The sequence below is a fragment of the Danio rerio genome, chromosome 16, assembly GCF_049306965.1.
Source record: "Danio rerio strain Tuebingen ecotype United States chromosome 16, GRCz12tu, whole genome shotgun sequence".
Classification (NCBI taxonomy): Eukaryota; Metazoa; Chordata; class Actinopteri; order Cypriniformes; family Danionidae; genus Danio; species Danio rerio.
In genome coordinates this window covers 31,891,979-31,919,928 of record NC_133191.1, presented here as the reverse complement: position 1 = coordinate 31,919,928, position 27,950 = coordinate 31,891,979, and the positions used below count along the sequence as shown (strand labels likewise).

At 37.7% G+C, this 27,950-nt stretch overlaps 1 protein-coding gene across 4 annotated transcripts; it reads right to left on the bottom strand.

Moving 5' to 3' along the window:
• Positions 1 to 14: 14 nt before the first annotated feature.
• trim33l (tripartite motif containing 33, like) lies at positions 15 to 27,950 on the bottom strand. Of its 4 annotated transcripts, none has more exons than XM_073926071.1 (17): positions 27,656 to 27,950; positions 25,978 to 26,069; positions 25,092 to 25,230; positions 24,887 to 25,004; positions 24,635 to 24,751; positions 20,158 to 20,272; positions 19,427 to 19,570; positions 17,266 to 17,377; positions 15,363 to 17,191; positions 14,590 to 14,665; positions 13,596 to 13,638; positions 13,103 to 13,232; positions 10,529 to 10,740; positions 6,798 to 6,900; positions 6,594 to 6,662; positions 6,131 to 6,265; positions 15 to 901 (listed from the first exon to the last, which is right to left on the bottom strand). In XM_073926071.1, the coding sequence occupies exons 1-17, from the start codon at positions 27,840 to 27,842 to the stop codon at positions 827 to 829; spliced, it is 3,696 nt and encodes a 1,231-aa protein (XP_073782172.1). In that variant the 5' UTR covers positions 27,843 to 27,950; the 3' UTR covers positions 15 to 826. The 4 variants fall into 4 exon arrangements, with proteins under 4 accessions (XP_073782172.1, XP_073782173.1, XP_005158134.1 ...); XM_073926072.1 differs by having other exon boundaries at positions 15,363 to 17,149; XM_005158077.6 differs by lacking the exon at positions 15 to 901 and adding an exon at positions 1,494 to 1,888.

The following is a 27,950-nucleotide window of genomic DNA, read 5'->3' as shown; positions in this document are numbered from 1 at the left end:
TGCAAAACACAAGACGTTTTAAACAGTTTATTTGAAAAAAACATACAATTACCCCATTATATTCACTCGTAAAACTCAGAAATTAGAGGAACCAAGGAGACCTACACAAAGACAGAAAAAGTATGATGTGATATAAGGATTTACCAAATTATAACCCTGCTGAAAAATCCATGGCTGGTTTTAGCTGGTCGACCAGGCTGGTTTTAGAGGGGTTTTGGCCACTTCCAGACTGGTTTCCAGCCATTTCCAGCCTGGTCTTAGCTGGTCAGGCAGGGAGATGACCAGCTAAAAACAGCTTGACCAGCCTAGCCAAGCTGGGAGTCCAGCCAAAACCAGCTATATCCAGCTTAAACCAGGCTGGTCAAGCTGGATTTGGCTGGTAATTTTCCAGCCTGACCAGCTAAGACCAGGCTGAAAATGGCTGGAAACCAGCCTGGAAATGGCCAAAACCAGGCTGGTCAACCAGCTAAAACCAGCCAACCAGCCTAGGCTGGTTTAAGCTGGATTTTACAGCAGGGAATTCATCCGCATTTTTTTTTTTGCATTTTCCATTATTTCTATAACTTTTTGTAATCTGAAGAAAAAGTTTGAAGGGCGGTATAAAAAAAATTAGCTTGAAACATAACTAAATAATATAGTTTCTTGGTGGCATACTTGCCAAATATGATCAGATTCCAGTCAAAAAAGCTCAAAATGGAATTTGAATGTGTATTTCCATGTTAATATTTAAATATCAAATATAAGGAATTTGGTTTTTTTGACAGGCTGCAATGGGTAGCACGTTCGCCTCACAGCAAGAAGGTCACTGGTTCAAGCTTCGGCTGGGTCAGCTGGCGTTTTTGTGTGGAGTTTGCATCTTCTCCCCATGTTCGCGTGGGTTTCCTCCAGGTGCTTTGGTTTCCTACACACGTAAAAAGACATGCGGTACAGAAGAATTGGGTAGGCTAATTTGTCTATAGTGTATGTGTGTGAATGAGTGTGTATGGATGTTTCCAAGTGATGGGTTGCAGCTGGAAGAGCATCTGCTGCGTAAAACATGCTGGATAAATTGGTGGTTCATTTTGCTGTGGCGATCCCAGATTTATAAAGGGACTAAGCCGAAAAGAAAATAAATATATGAATATTTTGTTGACAATTTTCTTTGTTTACCATCTATCTATCTATCTATCTATCTATCTATCTATCTATCTATCTATCTATCTATCTATCTATCTATCTATCTATCTATCTATCTATCTATCTATCTATCTATCTATCTATCTATCTACCTACCTACCTACCTACCTACCTACCTACCTACCTACCTACCTATCTATCTATCTATCTATAAATACACAAATGTAACACTAGGCTTGCTTCAAATCCTTGACCAAAGGAAACCAAAGGAGCATTGCGCCCTCTGCTGGCAGACATAATAACATTGATCAACACAAATAACGCACCTTCATAACTAAATCACAGCAGAAAAAAAAGGCCAAGTGAGCACCGAGTCCTTAAAATGAAATAAAACATCTGTTTAATTCACATTTAAGTAAAGGCGAAGCTAAATAAACAACAGCAATAAATACAAAGTGGTCATTTTCTCTTCAAAACAGTATTTCTGTCAATTCAAAATGAATGATGTCCTTCAATGTTTAGCAGCTGTAGTGTCCTTCTTCCCTTTGTCATTGCAGGATTTCTTTACAGCGATAGTAGATTTTGTAGTAAAAAATTCTCTCATGCGTTTCAAAGTGTTTCTGTGTTTCTGTTTCAGAGGGTCTGTTTGTGATGTTTCTCCTGCTCCTGTGCTGCTGGAGTGCTGCAGGAGAGAAGCGTGAAGACTCGTGCCAAAAGATTGATTCAGGCATTGCTGAAAAGATTGCTGAAGACTGACAACCAGACTTTTGTTCTGTAGAGATATGAAAAAAAGCACATTGCTTCAAATAATATTTAATTCAGTGATTACAAGTGTTTATATATATATATTAGGGATGTAACGGTATCAGAATTTCACGGTACGGTAATACCTCGGTATGAATGTCACGGTACGGTATTTATTGAATCATTTACAGGAAAAAAAAAACTTTTGAAAATACTCCCAAAAAAGTGCCAAAAGTGTCAATGACATACAAATTAGCCATCTATCTGTTAGCTTTGAAACAGGAACTTCAATTTTAATAACAAAAAATTATTAAACCATGTAAAAAAATAAAGTTTCAATTTAGTATTGTTAAAAACTCATCACATTTAACATTTAATCACTCACTTAGATAGAGATGGGTTTAAAGGAAAATTATCATATAAATATAATCTGGTAAAAGCTGGTATCTCTGGGTATTTACAATGTCCCCTGCAACAGAAAAAAACCCTCTCATTTGGGACTGAGGATTCTGGGACAAGAGAGATATGACTTGGCCCATGTTGACAGCAGTGGGGTAACGTTGTGCATTGTCTTTCCCCCACTTGAGAGGACAAACCATGAGTGAGATAGAGATCTCTTTGCGGTACAAGTCAATGTCTGCATCAATCTGAACAGTGTGCTGTGTTTCTGCAGTCCCCATGACTGTTATTAGTCGTATTCCCCAACTTGCAGGCACGTGCACACATAGGGCTCAACCTGTGCAGTGCACATGCCCTTTTTAGTCTTGGATAGAAAATGCCCTTCCAAAACGATCAAAAGTGCCCCCGCGACGCGACACAACCTCCGTCCAGTCCAGCCCTTCAGTAGGCGCGCGATAACACCTCTCTTGAGTATGCGCGCTCAACCCCCCCTCGGCGCTTTACAATACGCGCGCCACAACACAGCTGATCAGAACGCGCGCGACAGCACCGCTATTCAGCACGCGCGCGGCGACAACACCCGCTTTAGGTTCGATCATTTCCATCTTTTTTTCATCTCCGCTACTAGCAGCACACTCCATTTCCGCATTACTGGATCTGTAGCGACAACAGACCGCAAAGGATTATGGCCACGCCGGGGCTGATGGGAAATGAAGTTCCAGCTACCTCCCGTTCGCTTCATTCGCCTGAGCAAATTTTCTCAGAAGACCTATAGTTTTACCGAGTCATGCGACTTCGTTAATATCGAAAAAATTTAATATTGCGGTATGACGGTATTTACAATACCGTTACATCCCTAATATATATATATATATATATATATATATATATATATATATATATATATATATATATATATATATATATATATATATATATATATATACATACATACATACATACATACATACATACATACATACATACATACATACATACATACATACATACACACACACACACACACACACACACACACACACACACACACACACACACACACACACACACACACACACACACACACACACACACACACACACACTCACATACATACAGTTATGTATACATACAGAAATATTAGCCCCCCTGAATTATTAGCATCTTTGTTTAATTTTTTTCCCAATTTCTGTTTAAAATAGAGAAGATTTCTTCAACACATTTCTAAACACAATAGTTTTAAAAACCTATTTCTAATAATGATTTCTTTTATATTTGCCATGATGACAGTAAATAATATTTGACTAGATATTTTTCAAGATACTTCTATACAGCTTAAAGTGACATTTAAAGGCTTAACTAGGTTAATTAGGTTAACTGGGCAAGATAGGGTAATTAGGCAAGTTATTGTATAATGATGGTTTGTTCTATAGACCAGTGGCTTTCAACCTTTTTTGCCTGAGACCCCCTTTTCCCCCGGAAAATACTGTGAGGCCCCCCTCCACATTTAATGATATTACTGCTCATAAAAGTTTGCAGTAAAGATGACAAAAAAAACGCTGTTTTCAAACAAACAGTTTATAACTACATCTAGATAAGTTTATGCACAAATAATAGCCTAATGTAAAATATAAAGCAAAACATCAGTAGGCTGTTTGTAACTAAAAAACATAAGCCTTTGGTCTTTTAATTGGCCCTTTTCGGTGTTTCATAGGTTGCTAGGCAACCATTAACCGTTTTCTCAGATGATGAAAAGCTGAAAAACATTGCTGTCGCTTTGATACAAGTTTTATTTATGGGGAAAAGTACAAAGCACTGCAGTGTTAGTGTGTTCCGTGTTTGTCTGAGAAAACTAATTATACCGAAATGTGAATATTCCATACAAGCTGAAGCTGATCAGTCAATTCTTGTCATGTGACTTCCGGTGCCTTCGCAGCCCGGGGTTAATTGGTGCGAACGCCTCACGCCGCTTGTGAGCGCAAATTTGGGCACTTCCATTGGAAACAACAAACTTGTGCGAACTCTAGAAATACACGATTTGCGAATATCCCCTAAAATCCTGCTGTCATTTCCAATCTCCATCAGTTGATCTTCTTGCACAGACATGCTGGATTCACCTGATTTGCTGACAAGTGGGTTGCGGATCCATTCCTTGGCAGTTCCTTCACTGGGCCTTTTCCCCTTGGCAAAGAAACTTTCCAAAGACATATGTTTCTTACTCATTTTGCTGCTTTTAGGTTAAATTTGGGCGCTAAAGTGACCAAGGTGTAAGCGAGAGAATGTTTCTTGTGCAGCCTGGTATCGATTGATCCACAGACCGATGGTTGAGGACGACTGAACTAGGGGATAAAATGAACTAAAGCAACATGATCATTCTCCTAACTGTCCACTGCTAAGATTTTTTTTAAATATGACCTGACCCTCCACAAAGTTTGCTGAGGCCCATTTGTGGGCCAGTACCCCCCTGTTGGTAGTGATGGGTCGTTCATGAACGATTCGTTAATTTTGAATGAATCTTCAATATGACTCGGGAACTACAAGTCCTCTCAGGGAGTAATTCGTTCATCCGCGAGTGCGCACATTTGTGCAGGTGGTATCGTTCATTTCTAGTCTTTTGAGTCCTAAACAGTCCTAAACAGCAGAGAACAATTAGCAAACTGCTAGAACCATCCACAAGCAGCTGAAAACAAGTCAAAATGTCCTCAGAGGGCGCGAAATCGTCACAAACAGCTGAAAAGCAGCTACACTACAGCTAGAACCATACACAGACACTGAAAGCAAGTCTAAATGTCCTTACACACGGCTGGTCTCGTTGCTAAAATGCTTCTATGGCATCAAATACTATAATATCACTGTACATTTTAGTATCATTTGTTCTTTCCCCAAGTGAAGGGTAGAGTTAGGGGAGCTGTTTGGGTTTTTTAAAAAATGGAATCGTTCATATTTGAACAAATTAGACACTTTCTCTGGTGAATTCATTTAACTGCTGATTTACAAGTGAGAAAGAAACAAAATGGAAGTGAAAAATAGTCTAACCATAAAAACAGGCAAAATGTGAATATTACAAAAATAAATATATAAAAATACGCTTTTTGATAAATGAGAAGTAAAACTGAAAAATGACAAACAAAAAAACTTGATCCTCTTTGGCTTTCTAAGATTTAAAAAAAATTATATTCATGATATTCCAGAAATTTTGTGGAAACCCTGGATAATGTACATCCAGCCGGTTGCTCAAGCAGATGCTGTTGTACAAAACTAAAGGGTTCTATTCTGCAACAACAACTGGCTGGATGTGCAGTGCTCAGCATATACAAGTACATGCCTTACAAATCTTTCTTTTAAATTCTTATTTTTAATAGGAAGCTATAGAATATTACATTTGTGCATATACATTAGATTAGTCAGTACTGCAGCCAAATCTGGAGCTTATCTAACAAAATAACTTGTGACAACGGTCCAAAAACAAGCACACCCAAATGTAAATGTTAGAGAAAAATGTTAAATAGAAATTTTAAAAGGAGGAAAAAGCAAGAGAAGCAAAAAAATATAAAAACTTTTTTTTGAATTTTTTTAAGTTGTAATTTTGTTTGCAATATTTTGCTTGAATTTAATTGTATTGTCTTTCAATTTCTTGATATGTTTGATGACTAAAATATTATTTTAATAAATATAGCTGTTTAATAAATCTGTTTTGTTTAAATGCACCAAAATACATGGACTACATTCACTAAGAAATAGCCACAAATATTCATTGTCAAAATAGGGTATACTCAATTATGCTGAGCATTGTACATTATCTACCTAACATGTAAGAAGCTTGACTGTTAAATCTAACATAAAAGTGATTAGATGAATAGCAAATATTTACCTCAGAACGAATAAATAAGATGTCAAAAAGAGTCCAAACATCCGACACTAGTTCAGCAGCTGTCCGGTAAGGTGGTTTCCTGTTCCCCTGCAGCCGGCCGAGTATTATATCAAATTCAGCTGTTTTTGAGTGATTCTTCATAAAGAGAGAAAAGACCAAAAGACAGATTTCATCATAAACCATTCATTTAACCAAAAACACACTCTAACGCCATTTTTATACAACTGTCTTGATGGGTTTGACTAAAATGTTTTTTTAATTCTATAAAAGTCTAATAAATAATTAATATGAATAAATTTCTTAGAAATACACATAATAAAATAGAATTCTTATTAATTATTGACCATTCAGTCATCTGTCTTGACTATCACATCATTTTAGTATTGCCTGGAATCAATATTTGTGAGAATTTTTAGATTCCTAGTGTATTTTCATAGCAATATTATATATAACATGCATTTACTTTGGTGACGCTGTAGAGCAGGCCCATGTTCTCATCACACTGGAGGCCCAGGAGAAGCTTCTCACACCTCTGAACAAAACAGATGACATAGATACATGTGACTTTACATTAAATAAAAAGTCTCAGTCCTTCACTAAACATCCTTTAAAACTGTTGAGAGTATAACTAAAGAGTGTGAATCCATTCAGGCTGCTGGTTTCTCACTCTTTGATCTTGAAGACTCAGACCGGTCGTCTTCATCTCCTCACCAGAGTCAATCATAAGAGTCTCGCTGACATCCTGACAGAGCAAACACACCCAATCCTCACTGCAGGAGACACAAACAAACAGTTATTATATTAACAGCTAGATCACCCATGAACAAAAAAAATTTATTTACTCGTGCTGTTTCAAATTCACATGATAATGATAAAGATATTTTCCGTCTCTCCACTTAAAGTCTGTTCACCCAAATGTATGAATTGTGGGCTTTAATCTAAGTCTCCAGTAGAGACACACTTGCTTTATATTCATTCATTGTCCTTCAGCTTAATCTCCAATTCATCAGGGGTTGCCACAGCGGAATGAACTGTCAACTATTCCAGCATATGTTTTACGCAGTGGATGCCCTTTTAGCCGCAACACAGTACTGGGAAACACTCATCATTCACACACACACGCACATACACTATGGCCAATTTTGTTCATCCAATTTGCATATACTGCACGTCTTTGGACTTTGAGTGAAACCGGAGCACACGGGGGAAACCCACGCAAACATGAGGAGAACATGCAAACTCCACACAGAAATGCCAACTGGCCCAGCCGGGACTCGAACCAGGGATGTCACCTAACAGCGACCTTCTTGCTGTGAGGCGACAGTGATAAGCACTGAGCCACCATGCTGCCACTTGCTTTATATGATAAACAGATATTAATTTGGCTTTTACTCACATAGAAACCTTCAGAAGACTTTGATTAAATCATCTGATTATTTCGATTTATTTTAGACTAATGTGTTGCAAGTTATAAAAACATCATCAATTTGACAACACACACACACACAGACACAAACAGACACACAAACACACAGACACACAGACACACAGACACACAGACACACAGACACACACACACACACACACAATTCTCATAATGCAGTCAAATATAGAAACACAGTGGAATTAGTGCAGACCACAACAGAAATGTGTCAGGAAACCTCAAACAGTGAAGAATCCATACACTTCCTGTTCAGAGCCAGTGGTGATGTTGTATTAAAATAGCATTTGAGTTAAAGGAACACTCCACTCCTTTAATATCAGCTAGAGTTACAGAAAAATACCATGGCTGCAGCAGGCACACTGATATTATGCAATGCTTAAAAATAGTCACCAATGAGGTAACATCGATGTGTAATATATAATTGTGCATGCGCTGCAGCCATAGTATGGCAGCAAAGTTCATTGATTATTATGGCGAAATGAGTATATAGTTCCTAAACCAATCGACCTAGAAAAAAGCTACCTCACCCTTTCTGTTGGTCGATGTACAAATTATAACTTCAGATGAGTTAAATAAAAAATCTTTTAATACCATAACCTGCTCTGAACACAAAAAACTCTCAACAGCATATTTGCTTTAGCATATAACTATCGATGTTCCCTGTACATATCTTCCTTAATGACATGCACTAAATATTTGACAGTTTTACTAACATTTAAAATTTGCCCTGACAAATAAACATCTAGGAAAATCAAATGTCTATGTTTATTCTTTCAACATGTCATGTAAACACTCTTTTTTTGAATTATATTGCACATCATATCTCTGCCCATAATACACACAAGAATTAGGCAGCTGAAGAAAACCAGCGCTACCTGGGGAAAAGATAACCAAATCATCAGAATACATGTAAGGATTTATTATAGCATCACCAAGCACAAAGCAACGATCACTTAATTCCTCAGACAAATAAACATTAAAAAGAGCAGCTGAAAGTAAACCTACTTGTCATACTCCATTACATACTTTAAGAATCAGGTACAGAATTGCCCCACTTAATCCACAAACTTTTTGATTAGTAAACCAGTAAATTAAAATTCTTAAAATACTATTCGTTATTCCTCTTTGTTTTGAATTACTAAAAAAAGGCATCAATAAAACCAATTATAACAGCAGAATTTTGCCTTTTATACAGTTCTACTACTTCCTTTAATGCATAAATACATAAACCAGTGCTGTGATGAGACTTAAAACCAAATTGATTATCAGTAGTCCCCAGAAATGCACCTAATCTGTCTAATATACAAGTCTAATAAGATTCATTGATGTGTGCTAAGCCAGGGATTCCCAAACTTTTTTATTCCGGGACCCACCTAGGCAAGTAATTCAATCTCAAGACCCACCATAATATTTTAATATGGAAAAATGGGTTAAAAAAAATGTATCCATTTAAAGCAGTCAAAAATATATGGTGTTTGGATTTTGTGATTTGATATGGACAAGATGAGTCTTGAACTGCTTTTTGTGGGATGCTGGCTGTAACTGTGATAATTTTTTTGTTGAAAAAGATACTGTTCTTTTTTTAGAAGAGAATATGATCAACCTTTGATCAAGCCCTGTCACATCGCAGTAAATTCCACTGCTAGTGTGGAGACATAAGAAACTAAAGAGCTTTTAGATCGACTACTACAAGCTAGGAAAACGTCGGATAAATATGCCAATGCAAATAACATTATTGCTGAATTGATCTAATATTTACACCATTGCTTAAGGAAGGAATGATGGGGGTAGTTACATTACTATTTTCCATAACATCTATGCCCTTCAGTAACATTAAGTGACGTTAAAACTAACAGATAGCACTATAGCTATTTATTGATTAGCAATCTGTCAACGTTGGGATGTAAAAAATATGGGAAAATAAATAGCTCCAAATGAAAGAATACATAGCAAACATTAGAAAATATTGACAATAAAATAAAAGGTTTAGCCAATTAAAATCAATGGCCTATCCAAAAATTAAATAAAGCTCTAAAATCTCTTTCACTTTTAATTGTATTTGCATATTGATTAAAGTTACTATAGTTATTTAGTGAAGAGCAGCAAATGAATCTCTCATTTTGTTTTTGTTTGATTGTGTTTTGTAAATGTAAGAATGCACAGATCCATAATGAAGCATTTGACTACTTTAGTGACTGTTTGTGCTCATTTAAGAGAAAATTAGTAGTGTTTAAAATAAAACCCGCTGGACGGAGCAAAAAAAAAAAAAAAAAAAAGCACTTTTTCGACGGTCCCTTACTGAGAGCTCCGCTCCGCGCTAGCTCTACCGGCTAAATGCAGATTGTGAGGGCTCAAACGGAGCAGTGCTCGTAATGTCGAGCGAAAAAAAGAAAAAGACAGCTGTGAAACATAACCAACTTTGTCTTTTTGTAGGAAACACACTTTAGATATTTTTAAGGTGAGAGGTTTTTGATTTATTGCCATCAATCATACTGGTTTTGATTCACCGCAATGTAAATATAGCGGTAAATATATGTGACGTTGCGGTCGCGACCCACAGTTTGAAAACCCCTGTGCTAAGCTAAGCTAAAAGTGCACCTGCCAAACCCAGAGATCAGCTGAATGGATTTAAACTCAATGGTAAAACTCAACTGTTTAACTCTAGGGGTACAATAAAATAGATGTTTAGGTCTAATAATACACAAACAAGGAACCTTATAAATAGGATGATAAAAATAAACAAAATAACTCACCTCTCATATCTTTGACAGTACCACTGACCCTAATGAAAAGCAGCTAGGTTCATCAATTTTTGAAGTGCTCTGACACATTTGGGTTGTGGTTTGTGATGTTTGCATTGAGTTTCTGTATTTTTATGAGTTGAGAATTTGTGTGTATGCGTATGCTAATAAAGTCACTTTCATAAAATTCCTTTTAGTATTTTATGGTCTCACCGAGGTTTAGTGAAGATTGGTGGGATGTGACAGTCAGAGTGAAAAGCGGATCCACATTTTGCACAGAGAAGTGAAGCTCCTGCAGACTGGCACACGACACAGAACTGTACATCAGACGCCGGAGAGCTGTCGATGTCACTCATCTGTGATGTAGAGCAGGAGGAGGCTCTGGATGCTACTGGACCATCATGCCATCGCCACACCTGCTTAATCTGGAGAAGAACAGGATAAAACCAGAGCAAATAAGACCATTGTTATGGCTTCTGCGGCCTCCAAGGGAGTCCTTGAGTGCGTCTCAATCAGCTCCTTAGCAAAAAAAGGCCTTATACAGCATTTTAAAGACAGTAAAGATTCTGGCTCACTACACTTTGATACACTGTTGATGACATGAGAAAGTCCTTGTTGTATAACATTAAAATAGCAAAAGCAGAACTGGTGTCTTTCACATATCAATGTTTTAAAGTCTTTTTTTTTATTACATTATAGATAAATAATTTGACTATGACAACTTTTCAACCATTAATCAATTATAAATGCTTGTTAGTTAGTTTTGTGCCTGTCTAACTATGTCCATTTATGATTCAATAGAAATAAATAAAAATAATAACAAAAAGTCATTAAAAAACTCATGTTTAATTGAGATGGATCACATTATTTATGTTTTGCACTTCGGAAATTCTGTTGAGGTACTAGTCAACATCAATTTTCCGTAATTATCATAATGCATTGTGGGACTATTTACCAAGCAAATGTTTCAGTGCACTAATAGAAATTTTGCGATTTATAGCCCCTAAAATGGCTAGTGCTCTGACTAGTGACAAAGAGAGCTGATTGAGATACACAGCTTCATTTCATGGGTAATGAAGAATAAAACAACATGAATAATAGTTTGCAGCTCAGAAAATCCTACTTTATGTTTTTAAAAGTGTACATAGATGCACCAAGGGGAGCTTATTTAGACAAATTGTAAAAGTTGTTTTACTTTTAAACAAAACAATATGTTAAAAAAAATAATTAATAGTCTGTTCCTGCACATTCTTTTAGTTTCTATATGTATACCCTAAGGCAGGGGTGTCAAATTCAGTTCCTGGAGGACTGCAGCCCTGCATAGTTAAAGCCTGGTTTTACTTCTGCGTCAAGTGACCGGTGTGACCCACGGCGCATGCAACGCACATAGCTGTGCATTTACAAGTGGCTCAAACTCGCTCATTATGAGGCAGGAACCGGCGGACGTGCAACAACTTTAACTATGAGGTAAACACAAAACAAAACTTTCTATCCAGAGCTTCTTCACGGGACTTCACACTTGTAAACAATCGCTTCATCGGGGTCGCGCCATTCGCGCGGCTCTCGGTCCTGCCCAGACTCGTCAGCGCTACCAAGTCGACCAATCACAGAGCTTGCACTATGCATCGTTGCGACGTGTAGTTAAATGGCCAACAGCCACGGCAAAGGGCTATGCATCAATGCCATAGCATATGTGTGCGTTTGACGCAGAAGTATAAATCATCCTTTAGTTCCAACCCTGCTTCAACACTGAAAAACTGCGGTCACACGGAACTTTTCTCGCCACAGACTTCCATTCATACACACGCGAATGCGTCAGACTGGAAAATGCAAGGTCATGTGGCAAGTTTCGCAGGTCGCTGCATTGGAAAGTTTAAGCTTGGTGAACTCTGACCTGTGAAATCGCATCACTTGACTACGTGAGACCAATCGAGGATCAAAACATAACCTCTTTGTACAGGAATTTAAAACATGGAGCAATCGCTCGCTTTTTAAATAGTCTAATCATCTTGTTTAACCCCACCCCTTTTCACAGCACCGTACGACAGAATTTTGCAAGCTTAAACCCTAGTGTGACTGCAGCTTTACCTGTAGATTTCAAACAATTCTAAAGGATTCAATTAGTTTGATCAGGTGTGTTTAATTAGATTTGGAACTAAACCATGCAGAGCTGAGGTTGATGTTTTTGGGAAGCTAGAACTGTGCTACCCAGCAAACTGCGAAACTTGTCACACGAGGTTGTGTTGCCGGTCTGTCGCATGCGTATGAATAGAAGTCTATGGGGCGAAAAGTGCAGTGTGGCCAAGGCTTGAGAGCTAAAATCTGAAGTATACCGGCCCTGCAGAACTGAGTTTAAGCACCCCTGTCCTAAAGGCATGAGAAGTAGCTGGCTGCAGGTTCAAACATTTTGATTTTCCATCTGAAAATAAATATTTTTGCTTAATGCAATTAGACCAAATTATTTTTAATTGAATTTGGTCTATATGATGCTCACTCTGTAAAGTTTATCAGAGTAGCCTGTAAAATGGGTGTAATCTTGTGACTTTCTTACACTTACATATAACAACAGATGACAGAAATATCTGTTATATGCTCAAATGCCAAATAATATATTTTCTCTACTAGCAAACGAGAGCCTCAACTAATATTGTTTTGTAGTCCAGTCAGTCCAATCTTTTAAAGCACTTCAACTTCCCCAGTTTTCAAAATATTTGTCACACCTCTACAGTAACTCTTGTTTCAAACTCTTTTTCTATTTCTGAGTGACATAGTTAACAGCGTGCTTACCTCCCCTCCCTGAGACTCCTGCACTAAGATGTGGTCTGTGGAAGAATCTGTAGTAAGGTGAAACTCAGGGAGTGGATGCCCATGTGGAGGCAGAGAGACAGGCAGACGCACCAGAGAAACACACAGAGACCTGTCATGGACAGAAATGTGGTCATATAAATAATAAAATGTAGTTACATTTTGCATTAACATTATACACATTACATTTTGACAAAATAAAAAAAAATCTAAAATGTAAATACCAATTTGCTAATAGCACTAATTAAAAAAAAAACACAGCAAATTAGTCTTAGGCCACTATTAGATTTGTAGTTTTAGCAATGATATAATGACAGATATTTTTCACTACTGGGCCTAAGACTTTTGCACAGTACTGTAATAAGGGTAATAATGTCTGATGAAGGAAGAAAGCAAAGAGGAAAACCCTATAGATCCTACATGAAGCAAGTGAACCATGAACCAAATCAACAGAGTAGGAATATCTCAAATTCACCTCCTGAATTCCTTTAATTGAGTTTTGAAGCGTTTCAGCGTTGCTAAAAACAGAACAAAAATAGATAAATGGAGTTAAAAAATAGTTAGTATACACCAGTGGTGGGCAACTCCGGCCCTCAAGATCAATTTCCTGTTATGCAGTAGAACTCTAATCCTGATCAAACTCACCAATCTGAAACTGTGTGTTCACACTGAAGGCAACAAAAAATTGTAAAAGTTCGCTCTGGCCAGCCTGACAACAATGATGTCTGCCTTCACAGCTCTGCCGGCGAGAGCATTAAAATTTGCTACTTGATCTCAAATTTAAAGAAGCCATTGCAGCATATCAATTCCCCACAGTCCACAGACATGTGGTACAGGTGAATTGGGTAGGCTAAATTGTCCGTAGTGTATGAGTGTGAATGGGTGTGTATGGATGTTTCCCAGAGATGGGTTGTAGCTGGAAGGGCATCTGCTGCGTAAAATGTGTGCTGGATAAGTTGGCGGTTCATTCCGCTGTGGCCACCCCAGATTAATAAAGGGACTAAGCTGAAAAGAAAATGAATGAATGAATTATGCACATCAACTCATCCCTACTTGTCTTTTTTATGCATGTCACTAAAAAACATTGTAAATAATTGGAAATTAGGGAACAATGGTGGTCGGAAACAAAGTTCACAGGACTGTGTTCTCTGGAATCCTCTCAAGTGGCGGACGTCTACATTCCGTTTGCTTGCCGGTGAACCCCGTCATAGCTCATTACCAGAAAGTTGACTTGATTTCAACTCTCCTCGATGCCCACACTGACGAAGACGTGATGTGCAGCTCCTCGCAACTGACTTCCAATGAAAATGAATGGCTTTCAGCGACCTTGACGCTCTCGCTGCTTTCAGTGTGAACGCACAGTAACTGTCTAATGATACGAAGCTCAGCAGGAAATTTGACGTCAAGAGTGAGAATTGCCCAGTCCGTTATGAAGTAAACTTCTGAAAATAAATAATGAAGAAAATCACCTGCAGATTCTTTTTCATTCTTTTCTCCCTCGCTGTGATCAAAACAACTTTGGATAGTCTTTCCATTTGACACACTCTGCAAGCAAAAGAAAATGTTTCAATTACACAAAAGCTCTAACAACTCTCAAAACGTCTTTCTGTAAAGGTAGAGACACACCAAACTGACACCAAAAAACTAACACTGAGGAAAGCAGACAATTGTGTCGCTTCACATTGCCTGCATCAGGTCAAAAATAGACTTTAACTCTTGAACTCTCTTCATTGTCAAAGAGCTGTGTCACTGATTCCAAAACCAGGGGAAAACCTGATATCAAAGCTGATATTTCATCACATTTTCTGTGTTTTGCAATAATGAAAATGACTAAAAATAATAAGAACTAAATAAGCTATGGCAACTATTGATGCTACATATCATTATTGACCAAATATAGCATTCTTCTGCATTCCCCCAATTAGCATACTATTACATCACAGTAGTTCCTATTGTGCCAAGAACCTGCTCTAAAGTAGGAGCTAATTTAGTTTCTCCCGAAATAGAGTTTCTATATTTAAAATTGTTCCTAGTTCCTGCAGTGTGAGCACAGCTCAAAGCTGGTACTTCCACACGTCACCTCTTGCTTTCAATTTTGTTGGCTTTCCACCCTTCTAGAGGAAGCTTTTTGGTCATGATAGGACCAGAGGAGGATAATGCAAGGCCAGTTTTCATCAATGCTAGGATTTTTGGCATTGGTTTGGTGTGTCCCGGGCTTAAAAAAAACAAACAATTCACCCACCTTCCCCGTAATGTCCTCTGAAGATCCACAAGGAGTCGAACCCACTGGAGTTGTGGCATTCCGACTGTCTATTGAGTTGACAGGGGTGCAGGTTGTTTCTAAAAGCTGACGAAAAGTTGTTGGCATGTCAGCACTCCAGTGTTTTGATCCAGAGTCACACTCTGTGGTTGACTGACCAGCTTTATCTTGCCTTACACATTTCTTTGTGGTGGTAGAAAGAGAGTCCAAGACAGCAAAGCATAGGTCTGGAGAAAGTGGCGAAGATTCTCTAGGATCAGACACGGTGGAAGTGGGCAAGTTGCTCTCTGAATAGTCTGCATAAGTAAAACTTGTGCTGCTCATTCCTGCTTCCTGATCACAGGCAGAGTCAGCCAAGGCCTTAACTGGGATGTTAGTTCTATTGCTTCCACTAATGGGATCAGAACACAATGGGTTTGCATGGGGTGAAGAACCACTTGGGGTGACATTAAAGGCTGAATTGATGGGACAATGATTCATCACATCATTGGATGTTCCAGTAGAGTGGACATTAGATACTGCAGTAACTTCATTTAAAGGAAGTGCATTCACAGTTGAAAGAATAGTTAAAGGAACATTGGGTTGTGCAGCAAAACCATGTACTGCCCCCAAGAAACCAGCTTGAATTGGATGGGCCACTATCAGTGTTTGAACGTCACTCTGTATGTTTGAAACTGGGTGGGTTAGCCCAGGTGTTTGGTTGTTGAATTGTACAGAATGGGTTAGTGTAGCTGCTTGGTTGTTGGCTTGTATTGGTGGCATTAAAACAGGTGTTTGATTGTTGTTTGGTATTGGGTGGGTTAGTACCAGTGATTTGTTGTTGTCGGTTATTGGCTGGGGTAGCGGTTTTCTTTGGTTATTAAATGGAATTGCATGGGTTGGTACAGATGTTTGGTTGTTTGCTAGTATTGGTTGGGTTTGCACCAGTGTTTGGTCATTGGCTGTTAATCCATAGGGTACTACAGGACTTAGGTTATTGACAAGAACTGCATGGGTCAATAGGGTTGATTGGGTGTTGGCTGGTATTTGCTGCAGTAATAAAGGTTGATTGCTGCCTGGTATTGGATGAGTTGGTATAGATGTTTGGTTGTTGCTTGCAATAGGTATTTGGTTATTGCCTTGTATTGGATAAACTGGAATAGTTGTTTGGTTGTGGGCTAACATCGGATGAACTGGTGTAAGTATTTGGTTGTTGGTTGGATTTGGATGAGTTTGCACTGGTGTTTTCTTGCTGGCTGGTATTGAATGCGTTGGTGCAGGTGTTTGGATGATCCTTGGTATTGTTTGATTTGGCATGTCAGAGTAATAGTGTAAAGTCCAAGTATTCCCACGCTTGGCAGTCTTGGAGTTACATTTTGTTTTAGTCTGTTGACTCGATGGAAGATGGTGCTGAGAATGAACAGAAGGACTGTAAGCATGCTTGGATTGCCCAGACATGACTTCATGGGACTGGGCTTGGACAGATAGCGGTGAGGAAGAACATGAACTTTGAGAGTCTGAATAGCGAACATTCGATAGGTCGGGTTGGAACAAGGTGCCGTGGTTAGGTTGTGGTTGGGTTGTGGCCTGGTTAGACCGAGATAGCTGAAGTATACTTTGAAGGATCTGGTGATTTGGTGCAGTTTGAGAAGATGTAGCAGGATCACCTGGAATCTGTTCATTAACACTTGATGAAGCCATAGCATGACCAACATTAGTGGCAGTTTCCATAGAATTTGGATTTAAGCTTTCCACAGACACAGGATTTGTCTGAATGTATTGAGTCCTCTCTGAGGTAAACGGAACAAAATTCTTTGTAATTCTTACAAATCCTGAGTAGAAGAAAGAAATGAAATCAAATTCCTTTTTAACATTAGAAAGCACAAAAATTTAAGATTTTATGTACCAAAATTCAGGATGTGCTGACAGAGATCTTTCTGAATCTCAATGTGAAGTTTAATCATGGACTCAGGGGTGCATGTTTCCCGGGACAGAAGCATCTTCACCTGGGTCTCAATCTGAGTAAGAGACAAAAAAGCAAACATTTCAACTCTGAATGACACCCAGTTATAATAACAAAAATGACATAATTATACAATGGATTCACAGTCAGCTCAGTATGCAAATATATGTTCTTCATCTCGAAACATACAGAGCTATTATTAGAATCTTTAAAGGGTCACGAAACACCAAAACACATTTTTTGAGCTGTTGACAGTCATATATGTGTCCCACACTGCTAAAAACACTATTAGGACACCTATATTTCACTAAAAAGTGTAAATTGGTTGTTTTTGTGTTATTTCAAGCAAATTCGTACTTCCGGTTTGAAATTAATTTTTAAAGCTGTGTCCTGGCCATGAGATAATAGCGTGTATTCCAGCGTGTAGACTGGACATCTGTGCCAGAGTGAGTCTTATTACGTCTCAGAGTGTGCTGCATTAATGCATGAGTAAAGGCTTGATTTAAACCAATCAGCGCTTTATTGTGCAACTTCATTAATATTCATTACTGTCATAGTGTTTACACGACAGAGACACCACGTTGTATTGGCAAAACAAGCGTGAAGTGTTGCTTTTATAGTTTGCTGCAGTTAAGTTTTGTTTTTATTTTCTCTCTGTGAGAGCGCAGCTACAGTCACGTGTGGATTAACAGTGTACGCGACGCTCAACAACAATAACTTGCGTGTCTAAGGAGGAACATTGTTTACCTGAGAGCTGTTCTCATCTGCAAACGCTGAGATCCGGATTCGCTTGTAGTCTTCTCTTAATAAAGACGCGGCAGTTGCTGGTGATTGTCCTGCCTCTACAGATTTGGTAAGTGAGCGACCAGTGCTCTTTGTTTATTCAGTTTGTTTGTATCGAACTAACAATTGCACTGAGTGTAAACATGTTAGCACCACAACCAAACTTTAACCTCGTGTAGGGTTTTCACCGCATTTAGTGACCGGAATAACACACGCGGCTTTCTGACACTACCTGCCGTGTGCATCTAAGTTTCCTGGAAATGTGGAGGGTTTTTTCTCTCATTCGCCGTGTGGTATCAAACATTGCATGAAAAATACACGCTTAGAGCAGTTCCTCGAATCAAATATCTCGTTTGTTGCACGGGGCATGAATGAATTCCCTGATAGAAAGAGCCTAACTGCAGATAAAGTCCACCATTTAATAATTTGGCAAATAATTCGACTACAGATTTGCATGTAAACACAGTCACTTTCTCCCATGTAAACACAGTCACTTTCTTCACCATACCACTTTAGTTCCTCCGACACTCCCCCCTAAACAGAGCTGGACACGCCCACTTTTCTGACTTTAGTAGAGGTGTGAAAACACCCTGATGAAACGAGGGGGTTTCATGGCCCTTTAAGAATATTACTAATTTTTCAGGGCAGACCTTAAAGTGCCACAAAAAGCCCTAAACACCTTTATTAATATGTTGACAGTTACATACATGTCCCACGTTGCTAAAAACATTATTGGGACATCTGAAATCTGGAAATGGTGAAATGCACTAATATTCCCACTCATCTCCTTTTAAAAAAAGACACGGTTTAGAATCCAGTTTGATTGTCATGTCTCTTGGATTTGGTAAGTGAGTAATCATTGTTCTTTGTTTGCGTTTATTCGGATGGCAAAGTTAGTTCGTATCATCAGCAGTACTCTTTCAGTTTTTAACGATATACCTTAGTCAAAATGATTTAGTTACTGAGTTTACAGTAATATCACTACAATATTGTGGATTGAATATCCTCCACTTCCACATAGCTCTCAGATCCGCTGTGAATGCTCCCCCTGAATCACTGTCTATCTCCCCTGCGTTTGTGTTTGTGTTGCCGGTGTGAAAATCAGCTGTTGTGCACATATTGAACCCCCCTTTTTCATGCAAACCCTTCCCTCGACACTCCCATCTAAAAAAAGCTGGACTCACCCGCTTTCCTGACCTTTTTCAAACTAGAGGTGTGAAAACACCCTGCTGTGTTTTATGGCCCTTTAAACATAAGCTACGTGTATGTAAATAGCCTATTTAAATGTGCAAGGGATAGGCAAAAAAACAAATCAGCTTACTCTTTTTTTGTAAACCAAGAGGCAGTGGCCCTGTGTTCTTTGAATCTTGTCAATAAAATCTGCTATGTAGTCTTGACAGCCTTCCAACCTGCTCAGAGAGCTCTTCCTCTCCAACAAAACTCTCACCTCCTCTGCAAACACTGCCTTAAAGTGAAACATGCAAGAAGAAATCAGGGCTTACAGGCTGAAAATTCCAGTACAGGATAAAACAGAAATTACTCAAAGAACACTTTTTTCAGTTGGGAAAGCTATTGAAGAAAAAACTGAACAAAATGATTTACAACCAAGTTATTTTTATATATTCAGCATAATCTGTGTGCATTGTTTTGCTGATCGAATTAACGAAACACTGACTGACATAAAAATAAGTCAACAAATTAATTATGTGAATATAGAAAATTTAAATTTCATTGTGGCCCGTGAACATTTCCTGCATGTTATCAAACTATTTCATAACTGTAACAAGAGGAAATTCCCTCATAACCTAATGTTAAAATGGCTATCATAACATTATTTATCAATATGTGGCTTTTTATGTGGCTCGGAAGGTATAGAATTAAAAATGTAAAACTGGAAATACATTGGGACCATTGTTTTTGTTTACATCCCTCAAAATGGTCCGTATGAAGTTAATATTAATACCGTACTTAAAGTAATAAGTACAAGCATTCTTGATTACTTTTCCATTCAAAAAAATTAAACTCATGTACATGCTTTTAGAAAATGCTTACCTGTATATCCTTTAAGATCTGAGAAGCTTTCAGAACCATGCTGTGATAAATCTTGTGGACGCTCTGTATCAATAACTTCTTCGTTAACATTTTCACATGCTCTATGTCCTGTAATCTAAACAAAGATAACAATACTCACAACAATGGATTAATTATAGACACAATTACAAGATGAAGCAAGATATACAGTTGGGTCCTTAAATATTTGGACACTGACACAATTCTAAACTTTTTTGGCTCTATACATCAACACAATGGATTTTAATTGAAACAAACAAGATGTGCTTTAACTGCAGACTGTCAGCTTTAAAATTAGTGTATTTACCACTTTTTGCATATGTGCATCCCACTTGTAATGGGACCAAAAGTAATTGGACAGAATAATAGTCATAAATAAAACTTTCACTTTTTAATACTTAGTTGCAAATCCTTTGCAGTCAATTACAGCCTGAAGTCTGGAATGCATAGACATCACTAGACAATGGTTTCATCCCTGTTGGTGCTCTGCCAGGGCTCTACAGCAACTTTCTTCAGTTCCTGCTTGTTCTTGGAGAATTTTGCCTTCAGTTTTGTCTTCAGCAAGTAAAATACATGCTCAATCGAATTCAGGTCAGATGATTGACTTGGCCATTGCATAAGATTCCTCTTCTTCATGTTTGAAATCTCTTCGTTAGCGTTTGCAGTATGCTTTGGGTCATTCTCCATCTGCACTGTAAAGCGCTGTAAAATAAGTAATGTAGCACTTGGCTTTGTATGAACAGAAAACATTGCCTGAAACACTTCAGAATTTTGTCAGCGGTCACATAATCAATAAATGCAAGACAACAAGTTCCATCGGCAGCCATACAAGCCCACACCATGTCACTACCACCTCCATGCTTCACTGCTTAGGATCATGAGCAGTTCCTTTTCCTTCTCCATATGCTTCTCTTCTCCACGTCCACAGGATGTTGTTCCAGAACTGTAAAGGCTTTTTTAGAACTCTAATCTGACCTTCCTATTTTTGAAGCTCACCAAAATAGTTTACATCTTGAGGTGAGCCCTCTGTACTCACTCTGGTGTGGACTACTCTTGATTGTTGACTCTAACATACATAGACCTACCTCCTATCTCCAGTTGCTTGATCCGGACAACTGTTGTAAAGGGTGTTTTCTTTAACAGAGACTTTGGTCATCCACCACAGTTGTTTCTGTGGTCTTCCGGGTCTTATGGTGTTGCTGAGCTCACTGGTGCATTCTTTCTTTTTAAGAATGTTCCAAACAGTTGTTCTGGTCATGCCCAATGTTTTTGCTATCTCTCTGACACACACTTGAAATGAACTCTGGACCTTTTATCTCCTCATTGTAATTGGGATAATGAGAGAATAACACACCTGGCCATGGAACAGCTTAGAAACCTATTGTACAATTACTTTTGGACCCTTAACAAGTGGGAGGCACATATGCAAATTGTTGTTATTCCTACACCATTAACCTGATTTGGATGGAAGTACTCTTAAATTAAAGCTGACAGTCTGCAGTTAAAGACATATTGCTTGTTTAATTTCAAATCTATTGTGTTGATGTATAGAGCCAAAAATTTTAGAATTGTGTTGATGTTCAAATATTTATGGACTCAACTGTATGTGTAAAACAAAATCTCTATAACATGTATCATTATCACATTGGCTAGAAACTAGTATTGTTCTCTACCATTTAGTGCTACAACACAGCCTGAAAAATGCTTTATGATTTGCTTTCAGGTCCATATTGCGTTCAGTGCAAAACATACATGGATGTGCATTTAAAAGGTGCTGCTCCACTAACATTAGTAGTTTAGACATATTATAACCATTTTGACTCTGCTCTTATCAGACAAATCAGCAAAAATCTGGCTTAGACTGATTTACGAGCATATGCTGAGCCTCTTTACAGACTCTTCAAGGCTTGCATTCCTTCAGAACCAACAGGAGCTCTGTGTTTTCTCATTGTATCATCCAGCTTTGGCACTATGACCCTGGCAGAGTACTTCTTTATTATTATTATTATTATAGCTTATTATAATATTGGCTTAAAGTGCTATTTAAAGGATTTACTAGATTAATTAGATTAACTAGGCAAGTAAGGTCAATTAAACAAGTCATTGCACAACAGTGGATCTGTAGCCAATCAAAAAATATATAATTTTCAAATAAAGAAATGCATAAATAATATTGAATTAAAAATGTTTGTAAAACTAAAAACAGCCAAATTAGGGCTGTGCCGATAAACAATAGCCCCTTTCACACATACAGACCTTTCCGGAAAATTACCGGCAATTTTCCGGAAAGGTTGTATGTGTGAACAGGTCCTTTTTGAAAATACCAGTAAATTCGTTCTGGCCTTTTTCCTGAAAGAGAAGTTGTAACATTACCGGCAATTTGCCGGAATGCTGCGCTGTGTGAACGCAGAAGGAAGATTGCCGTAATAAGCGCGTGCACGTCTAGAACGTGCTGACGTGAGACGTCTGCTTTAGCCAATCACAACAGTCAGACGCATTTACGTCCGCGCGGTTTGTGAGAATAAAAGCCTTTGAATATTTTTCCAGACACATTAAGCTGCTAGAATTTAGTCAGATCACGTTTATATGTTCTTCTTAATGCCAACTGTGTAAATAATCATCGATGAGATGCTTATGATAAGCCGTTGTTTGTTTACCTTCAAGCTTTGCGTGTGCCTGTGAAACAGCCTGTGAGCGCCTGCACACGCACATATTATGAACATCTCGACATGCGAAAGTGATCCTGCGAAAGTTGTTCACAATTTTGATCATCCACAGAGTTTGTAATTTAGTCAAATGCTTACAAATACAAGCGCAGCCGTTTAAAGCTCATTTGTGGTGAATGATGTCAGAATTTACCGGTATTTTGGAATGGATGTGTGAATGCTCTTTTCCGGAAAATTTCAATAACGTCCTCGCCTGTGTGAACAGCGCTTTTTTGAATATACCGGTAAAGTCGTTCCGGAAATTTTCCAGATATTTACCGGTATCACTGTGTGAAAGGGGCTAATATTATATAGAATCGTGATTAAAAGAATGTCAATAACAATTATAAGCTCTGGACTTTTATACTCTATATTGATCCAAGAGCCAATCACACAGCAGAAATGTGCATCAATGGGAATCGAAGTGTGTTGATATTAAAATTTATCGGCCGAAAATATGATATGCCACTTAATGGACCCTCTAATTTCTCTCTTTTAAATACGGAAGCAACAGCTTATACCGAAATAAATATTGTTATCGTTCAATATTGAAAATAATTGCATTTTTGCCATATCACACAGCCCTAAGTCAAACTAAATTAAATAAAACTTCCTCAATAAGTAAAAATGGTACATTAATTACTGTAAAAATGTCTTTACTCTGTTAAACATCACTTGTGAAATATGCTACATTATTAATCATTTTGCTATCAACTGTATGTAAATACAAAGAAATTTTCCATGTATATTGCATGGCTGAAAAAAGAACAGTGCCCAGTGCCTCTTTCTGTACTCTTAAAAACTGCATCATGTTGTGGGTGAAGAGGAAGGTAGAATTAGTCAGTTCATATAGAAGGTTTAAACATTTTGTGCATCATCAGTTGTGCAGAATGCCTGGCTTTGAGATGAAGCGAATGTTATTAAAGAACAATAATAAGAAAACTTCCATTGGAGTGGCCCTGACCCTAATGAAAGATTAAACTAACCATATAAAATCATTTTAGTAATTAAAGATGTATATGTGATTTTTCACAGTACATGTCAAAAGCACAATATTAAAATGAGTGCTTAATAAGGCACAATATGCAACATTTTTTGCACATAATATTTAAAACGGGTCATAACTTTTCAGGTGTTCAAAACTGCTTGCCAACAGTAAAAGTTCACAGTGATTATGTAGTAGGTATGTGTGACTCTGGGATTCTTTACAGGACCTGCTTTAATCTGCTGTTAACACCTTTTGTTATTAACCTCTTTCGCTAGACAGATCTCCATTTGCAAATCTCAAATGCGTCTCTAGACAGCACTTGTAATTGCATTTCATGGGCAGGGTCTCATTCCTCTATATTTCTTATTCAAATCTGTAAAACAGTCCTGCAAATACACAAACCTAAAACAAAGCAGCATTTGCTTACTATTTTGAATTTCAGTTGTTTTCTTCATTCCAGGTGGATCAAGTTGATAAGAAAGTATTTGCATACTGGAACTTTCAGATGAAACCATGTCAAATTAGAACAGCATTTTGTCTATTCGGTTTTGACATTGTTAAGCTTTTGCTTTATAAGATTATGCACTGGCTCCTTGGCTACACTGATAATCCTATCAGAGCGATCTCTCTCTCTGTCGTTGATGGTCTGATAGCCTAAATAGATTCAACATGAGGAACACAGCAAAAACTAGCCCTACAGATGCTCTTCATGTGCATAGCGCGTTCCGAAAAAAAGATGGCAGCTCAAATAGCCCAATTCACTCACCTTGCCTCTAGCAGCAGGAGGCTGTGGCTGATCGTCCCTTTCTGACGTCTGATGGAGTCCAGCAAACTGTTCATTTGCTGTTTCTGAGATTCCACAGCTTCCTCCTGATTCACAAAACTGATAAATGGACGGCCATTTAAAACATGGACTTTCAGACTGTGATGTGAGTTATTGTTGCAGTGGAATACTAATATATGACAAATGGATAGTGAACAGTGAAAGTGCAACACTGACATTGCATATGAATTATACCTGTGTCCTCTATGAGTGATCAGCTGACAGTCTTTACAGGTGAGCTCTTCACAAACAAGACAAAAGAACCTCAAGCTTTCCTGAGAGTGTAAGGGACAGCGTCTTCTCTGGATCCAGCCTAAACAAAAGAAACAACAGAATTAAACTTACACCGACAAGACAGTGGTGTTAGTCGAAAGCATGCAGGTGGGATGATAGATCGAACCTGTGGGTGGCTTTTTGGGCATGACTTCATGGTCACGGGTCACTTTAACCCTGTGATGTGCAGTCACGCAGTCCAAACACAAGGCCTCCTCACACTGGACACACCAACCACTGACCTCATTCTCCTCACACCCACCACACTGCAAAGGTGATTCAACATTAAATGTACAGTATAATTAATTTATTTATTTTTTAGATGTTAGTTTTCAGTAAAATTACATGCATGATTATATGGTGGCAAGTGTTTGCAATCAAAAAGTGTCATTATAATAGTCAAGTCAAGGGCGCAAAAACAGCCACTGACAATTTTAACAATACACAAAAGGTAATATAAATTAGCTTTAGTATATAAAGCTTTCAAAATGGCTGTTTGTGAACCTACATTTTTAAAAAGAATGATTGAATTGTGTTGATGTAATAATATTATGTTTTGAACTACAATGATACAGACAGAGGAATAATATTGCTGGAGCCATTTTCCACAAACTGATGAACCACAAAAATATTGGCAGCCAATCAGAATCTGGCCTGCAGTGTATGTTAATAACAATAAACAGAATGACATTGTTTGCAGAAGTGGACGTTAATATATTTGATCATATTTACAATGAAACAAAAAACAAGAATCATTTTAAGATATTTTTCCCATTTTAAATAAGATAAAAAAAATGATTCGTTGACCTTAAATCTGCAGACTACATAACAGCTTATATTAAACAGCACACATATCACACAAATTCTAATATGGTCATCATTATATTTATATGAATATTTATTATTCTTTGTGCAAGCAGGCTTTTATAATGTGTGAAACAATTGAAGTCAAGTGAGAGAACTGAATGTACTGTCAAGGAAATTCATAACCTCTATAATTAGTCCATTTTTACCTTGGGGGCCTTGTTGTTATCAGACAAGTCTTCAAAAATGGCACATTCTGTGACTTCAGACAAACCAAAGGATTGTGCACATGAAGGGCAGTCTAAATGAAGAGACAGAGAGAAAAAACACAGACTAAACTTCACTGAATTCAGACTACTCGTGTTGCTGACAACATTTTTGGTTTATTGTTTATTGCAGCAGCAGAAATGATTTTAACAAAAAAGGACATATTGCTAAGTATGAGTATACATAATATTAACTGTTCATCTAGCTCATGAACAGGTAATTATTCCCCTACTGTGCAATAAATGTGCAGCACTTTCTCATACGCACTTGTAAACAGCACCTTATATTAATATACAATGCAATACTTTCTCATTTCGCATTTATACACAGCACCTTATAACCTGTATATTTATGACAAATCTGTACATGCAACTCAACATTCAGATCTTTTTGACTAACTGCATCTCTGTTTAATGTTTATCGTCTTTTTTATATTTATTTTGTGTTGTCACTTGTCAATTTATGTACACTGGAAGCTTCTGTAGCCAAATCAAATTCCTTGTGTGTGAAGCACACTTAGCAATAAAACTGATTCTGGTTAGTTTACCAATTGAACATTTCAATGGGTTCATGTCATTGGCCCATGAACATTTACGGCTTGTGATTTATGAAACTATTTCATAACTGTAACAAGAGGCAATTCAATCATAACTTAATGTTAAAACAGCTATCATAACATTATTAATATGTGGCTCTTTTTGGATTCTCACAAGCTATAGAAATTAAAAATGTAAAACAGGAAATACATTGGGACCATTGGTTTTGTTTACATCCCTCAAAATGGTAAGTAATATGTGCACTCTTTAGTCTCTCTTGCTTGCTTTCCTGTTTTAGTGACCAAAAATTACATTCACTAGTCATTTAACAGGCACTTATGTCCGAGCTACTTACATTCAGCAAACATGAAGAGGCATACAATACAAAGAACTTTTTTGTGCTCAAATAAATAAGAGCTAACCTTGGAGTAAGGAGGGGGAGGATTGTTTAAATAAAATAACAATAATCATGGTTATGAAATCAATCAATAACCATTATATTTCTAGTTAACCTATAGTTACCACGAATTAACTAACTGTAGTAAAACTGTGATTACAAATGGTTATCAATAGGCCCAAAATATATCAGATTACACTGAAAAATACAATCATTTAAGAAAGAGATTAAAATAACTGTAACGTTGTTTAATGTTAATTTAAAAATCATATTCGGGTTGTACAGCTGTAGTAAATTAAACTTCGCCAAATAATACAAGTAAAAAACAGAGCCCCTCGAATATAACGTTACCTAACTTCCGGTGTCGTCGATAGGAAATACGATTACCAAAAGCGACTTCAGGAGTGATTTTTTTATCTGTTCAAATTTAGTGCGTTTGTAAAATGTTACATATGTCACAACTGTAAAGTTAATTACAATTTGATAGTAAAATGTCTAATTAATATGTAGATACCACAAATTAGTGTTTAATTGTAACTTATGAGCCCCCAGTAGATAGCAAGTTATCCGATATGCCGTTAACGTAAGTCCAAACTTACATAGCCACACAGTGAACATTTCTTTAGGAGTCTGCAGTTTAACGCGATCTGATTCATTCAAACTGTGAACAGTAACTCGAGTTCTCACCTTGTGAGCTTCCATCTGTGCAGATCTTTGTAAGACATGTATTGCAGACTGTATGGAGGCAGGGCAGAAGTTTTGGCTCTGTAGAATCGTTTAGGTGTCCTTTGCAAGCTGCACAAGTTCCGCAAACCGCTTTTTGCAAATCCGGACGGGGCGACGCTGAACGCCCTGTCGGGCCAGCGGTAAACATCTGTTACTTAAAAAAAAAAGAATATGTAAACAAAGGCGTAACGTTTACATATATTTGGTCGTTAGGGAAATTCGACCCGTTGATCTAACGGTAAGCCGTACAATAAGC

Coding starts and splice junctions, on each gene's coding strand:
- trim33l (XM_005158077.6), bottom strand. CDS start 27,842: ATGTTTACCGCTGGCCCGACAGGGCGTTCAGCGTCGCCCCGTCCGGAT. Junction 17,192..17,265: donor TCAGCACATCCTGAATTTTG/GTACATAAAATC, acceptor TCTTCTACTCAG/GATTTGTAAGAATTACAAAG. Junction 6,901..10,528: donor CCAATCTTCACTAAACCTCG/GTGAGACCATAA, acceptor TGTCTCCTGCAG/TGAGGATTGGGTGTGTTTGC.